General features: G+C 30.6%; 1 protein-coding gene across 1 annotated transcript; it reads left to right on the forward strand.

The window, feature by feature from the left end:
• Nucleotides 1-956: 956 nt before the first annotated feature.
• On the forward strand, nucleotides 957-4,192 carry LOC120070839 (Cytidine/deoxycytidylate deaminase family protein). The gene is made up of 5 exons (XM_039022726.2): nucleotides 957-1,207; nucleotides 1,897-1,956; nucleotides 2,606-2,796; nucleotides 3,619-3,723; nucleotides 3,841-4,192. Exons 1-5 carry the CDS (start codon nucleotides 1,189-1,191, stop codon nucleotides 4,027-4,029), a joined length of 564 nt encoding a protein of 187 aa, XP_038878654.1. The 5' UTR covers nucleotides 957-1,188; the 3' UTR covers nucleotides 4,030-4,192.
• The last annotated feature ends 920 nt before the right edge of the window (nucleotides 4,193-5,112 follow it).

The raw sequence follows: 5,112 nt of genomic DNA on the forward strand, positions 1-5,112 counted from the left end.
TAGCTATTTCACCTAATAATTAAAGAACCATTTAGAGTAAACACAACATTAATAATAAATGATCAACTAGTTTATCAGAAGTCAAAACTCAAATTACAATATTCAAAATTCGTTTACCAAAGGAACCTATTTTGTAGGTTTAAAGTTAAATTAATCAAATATTATTGACTTCATATTAGGGGTTATTTTTGTAAAAACATAATTTTTTTGGTTAAATACAATTTTAGTATCTATAATGGGAAGAAACTTAGAATTAGTCTAATAATCTCATAAATAGTCCGATTTTCTCCGATGATAAAAACTAAATTCTAATTTATTCTCGAAGTAGATATGTAATTTAAAATAATATTTTTATTGAGGTAATTAAATGCCAAATTAATAATTGGGTGGCTTATCAATTTCAAAACTCAATGAGCTTTTAAAATTGAAAATATATATTGTCTCCATAGTATTAAATTTTCATCGCCAAGTCCATATTTTCACATTTTCAAAGGATCGACATTGATACAAGGGATATTGATATTTCCATTGCATCGTAAAAAAATCATAAAAGATAAAAAAATAAACAATAAAATGTCATAAATATAAATATAATATAAATAATAAACATGTTAACTAGTTTAAAAATTATAAAATATTTATTTACTAATTTAAATTTACATTTTTAAATTTTTTTTATTTTTTTAAAAATATTCATCGAAATTGACATTTAATCGATATTTTCATTGTAATTTTTTGTAAAATTAATATTTCAATATCTTAGTCAAAATTAACATTTTAAATATTGGTGGTAAAGAAACTATAATTAAAGAAAAAAACTATATTGGTGGACATTTTCGTCAAAATCGACCTTTTAAATGTTGGTGGTAAAAAAAACTATAATTGAAAAAGGAAAAAAGAAAAAAAAAAAAAAAAGAAAGAATTATCTTAGAGTTAGAGGAGGAAAAATTTGAAGCCTCAAGATTTAACATAGAAGATGGCCCCGAAACAGAGTCGTGGCTGGATGACTTTTATCCTTCGCTTTCATTTACTTTTTTCCTTTTCCTTCTTCTTCTTCTACAGTCTCTTTCGAGCTTTTCTTTCATTCTCTCCCATTACTTATATACCTTGATTTCTTTCATAACTTCTCCGCGCTTCTTCCTCTCTCGATCCCAACTTCTACTTCTCTCTGTTTTCTCGATCCCGATCATGGCAGATTCTTCTACTGGTAATCACCGCTATCTCTTCATTCTCTTGTTTTTCAATCTGTTTCTCTTGCTTTTTAATCATTCCTTGTTTTAATCTGATCTCCCATTCCCTTTTGCACGAATGTGAATCGGAGGATTTGGGATTTCTCCCCTTTTTTATTCTTGTTGTTTTTGTACCTCTTCTGTAATCGCATGTTTTTAGGATTTTTCTCCTCCGATCTCTCTGCCCTGTTTGTTTTGACTTTGCATGGTGTCTCTGATTCCGCATCGGGAGGGTGTTTCTCTGTTTCCATGATTTGGGGTTTCTTAGAAACCGTTGTTTGATCTCAGAGGATAGAAATCGGAGAGCGTTTTGGTGTTAATTTGTGGAATTAGGATGAATTTTAGTTGTGATTGGGGATTTACAGAGACTTGTTTGGTGATTGTTCATATTATTTTTTTTCCTGCTTTTAAAATTTCCAGACTTGGGTCAATGACGAACTCTTTTATAATTGTTACGATATTCTCTTTCATTCTTTTTGTCTGTTGTAAATGGATCTGGTTCTAAACCGTTATGTTGTTCTTTTTCTTTTTATTCCTTTCCTATATTTTGGGTCTAAATGCCCTTGTAGATTCAATCTGGAAGATTAATGGAATAAGATTCATAAAATTTTGTTTTTCTTTCCTTTTATCATGGGTTTGTAATTTTGTCTTTCTTCCTTATTTTCAGTGGTGGAATCTATAGATGGAACTCTCTCTGTAGCATCTGCATTTGGTTGTCATCAAGAAGGTACTAGCAAAACAACCCATTTTCCATTTATTTATTCTTATTTTTTAATATTTCCTTTCGCCTTCCTCCCATCAAAAGTCAAGGGACAATAGATCCTTTTTCATTTTAAATTTTCTTTTAGTATTAGTTTAGGGCCCTTTAAGTATATATATAATTATCAAAATTGTTCTTGTTCTTGTCTGTCTTGGATTGGTCTAAATTTGTGCATTTTACTTTGGCCTACAGATCAGTAAACTTCTAGAATTTTGATTCTTTCTGTTCATGGTTATGACTTCTTATAAATCTGGTATAATCTATTTTGCAACCGTAATATTTTTCACTTGAGATTCCTGTCCTAAACAATCCAGTTTCTGGAAGCAAGATTTTGCTTTAGAGAGGAATTTTTTGGTTTCAGATTTATTCTTGTTTTCATTTATTTGTTGGGTCAATTTATTTGTTTATTAGCCTTCTTTTTTGAAAAATGGTTCTTGAATCCTTTTACAATACAATCTAGATAGTAGATACAATTTCCCTTAATAGCGGACCACTGCTTTGCTACAAGCATTTGGTTTGTTCATTGTTTAGTTTGGAGTCTGAATGAGCAAAATGGTCCAAAATTTTATGATGAAGTGTTAACAATATTCCTTTATTGTCTTCTTGTTTAAACCAGCTGTACAAGACAGAGACCACAAGTTCTTGACACAAGCTGTTGAAGAGGCTTACCAAGGAGTTGAGTGGGGAGATGGAGGTCCTTTTGGTGCAGTTGTTGTTCGTAACGATGAAGTAGTTGTGAGCTGTCATAACATGGTTAGAAGAAACACCGACCCTACAGCACATGCTGAAGTCACTGCAGTTAGGGAGGTTGGTACAAAATTTTAGCCCATTGCTTGTTGTTTCTACTCTTGTTATGTGCACAGTTTTCATGAAGTACTTAGGAGAAGAAATTTGATTTTGACATTGAAAGTGAAAAAGAAGTTTGATCATGAAATTTTGTCTTAGTCAAATGAGTATCCAACCATATGAATACTAAGATTGATGGAACTAATTGAACCCACAACATCCTTCTGTCTTAGATCTATATACCTCCACCTCCAAATTTGAAGTTTTGGAAGCTATTGTTCACATAATTTTTTTTCCTTTATGGATTTTATTTGCTATGTGAATTGTTCATGGCATACATGGACTTGGATTTCTTTCCAAAAGCTTTGATTTTATTTTCTCATCCATATATACTTTTTGAGTCCGTATTGATTTCTCTTTATCGGGCTGAACTCAACTGTTTCTTCATTATTTCTGCAAAAATTTGGACACTAAAGAACCATCATGGGTTGGTCTAGTGGTAAACAGGGGGCATGACCTTGATAAAAGACTAAGAGGTCATTGGTTCAGTCCATGGTGGGCACCTACCTAGGATTTATAATATCCTATGAATTTTTTTGACACCTAAATGTTGTAGGGTCGACGGGTTGTCCTGTGAGATTAGTCGAAGTGTGCATAAACTAGTTCGAACATTCATGGATATCAAAAAAAAAAAAAAAAAAAACTTTAAAGTGGTGTATTCCGTGGATAATCCAAGAATTTACAATCTTTATTATTGTGTGCTCTTGAAAGCCTTTTCACTTGAAGACTTTTTAAGCTAAACCATTTGGATTCACTTATTTTTGTTATGCTATTCTACTCTAGGCTTGCAAAAAGCTTGGTAAAATCGAACTTTCAGACTGTGAAATCTATGCATCATGTGAGCCCTGTCCGATGTGCTTCGGCGCCATCCATCTTTCAAGAATTAAGGTATGTTGTTGGAACGATTTGTATAATTATGCTGTTTCAACCGTCGTATGAAACAGCTCATCTGGTTTTCTTCTTGGTTGCATTTCGTTTATATCTTTCATGTTCTTGTAAAAACAGAGATTGGTCTATGGAGCCAAAGCAGAAGCTGCAATTGCAGTAGGGTTTGATGATTTCATTGCTGATGCCATAAGGGGCACTGGATTTTATCAGAAGGCTCATTTGGAAATCAAGAAAGCTGATGGGAATGGTGCTGTCATTGCTGAGCAAGTATTTGAGAAAACAAAGGAAAAATTTCAATTGTATTGAATAATTATGCTTTTGTTTTCTTTTTCTTTTTCTTCTGTTTTTTTTACTGCTAAAAAAAATAAATATCAAATGTTCATTACATCTAATTCATGGAACAATCATGCAGTTGTAGCTTTAATTTAACTTTCAATTAAATACATTTTCTATCTCTTTAAATGTTTAATACAACTGTCAATCTGTATTGTTTTCTAGTACATTTTCAATGGTTCATAACGTTGGAGCGTTAAGGCTGGGTTTGGGGTTATTTTTGTGAGCTTTTTAACCTTAATTTGTATTCAGAAAAATAGATCCTAAATGAATCTAGGAAAATTACCTTTTTAGTTTCCAAGTTTGGAAGAATGTGTACATTTGGCCCCTAAATTTTAAAAATGTATCGTTTTAGTCTCCTACTTTTATAAAATAGATCAATTTGATTCTTGAGTTTTTAAAATGTATCCTTTTAATTTCCATTTTTAAAAGATCCTTGAAATATCTTTTTGTTTGATTTTTTAAAAATAATTATATGATATTTAAAATTAGAAAAAATAGTTTTAGAGAGGATGTGTTCTTTAAAAATTATTTTTCTAATTTAAAATGCAATATAATTATTCAAAATAGTATAAAGTTATTTGAAAGATTTTTTAATTCTATTTAAAAAACTCAGGTACATTTTGAAAATTCATAGATCAAATGAAAGGTACATTTTGAAAATTTAGAATCAAACACACATTTTTTAAAATTTGGGATCAAAAGTGTAATTTTTCTATTTTAAAAATATGTTTCCTACTAGGGTTTAACATTTGTTTCGTGATAGAGGGCAATTTTTGTCGAGGGGTCTGTGCTATTTTATGAGCATTTACCCATTTAAAACATTCAACCACTATAATTCCACAAATGTCTAATGATTTGAAAATTTTCATTCATATATTCCATCTTTTGTTTTTGTGCAATTTAAAACTCTTTTATTAGAATAGGTGATATTATTATACAACAATAAGGAGATCCCACAGCTCAGGATCAAGGCATCAAAATAACAAAACACAAGCAGGGCAACAAAACCAAAACAAAGCTAACAAGATAAGATCAGAACAAAACCAACACATA

The sequence above is a fragment of the Benincasa hispida genome, chromosome 2, assembly GCF_027475165.1.
Source record: "Benincasa hispida cultivar pf3 chromosome 2, pf3_genome.v1.1, whole genome shotgun sequence".
In the NCBI taxonomy this organism is placed as follows: domain Eukaryota; kingdom Viridiplantae; phylum Streptophyta; class Magnoliopsida; order Cucurbitales; family Cucurbitaceae; genus Benincasa; species Benincasa hispida.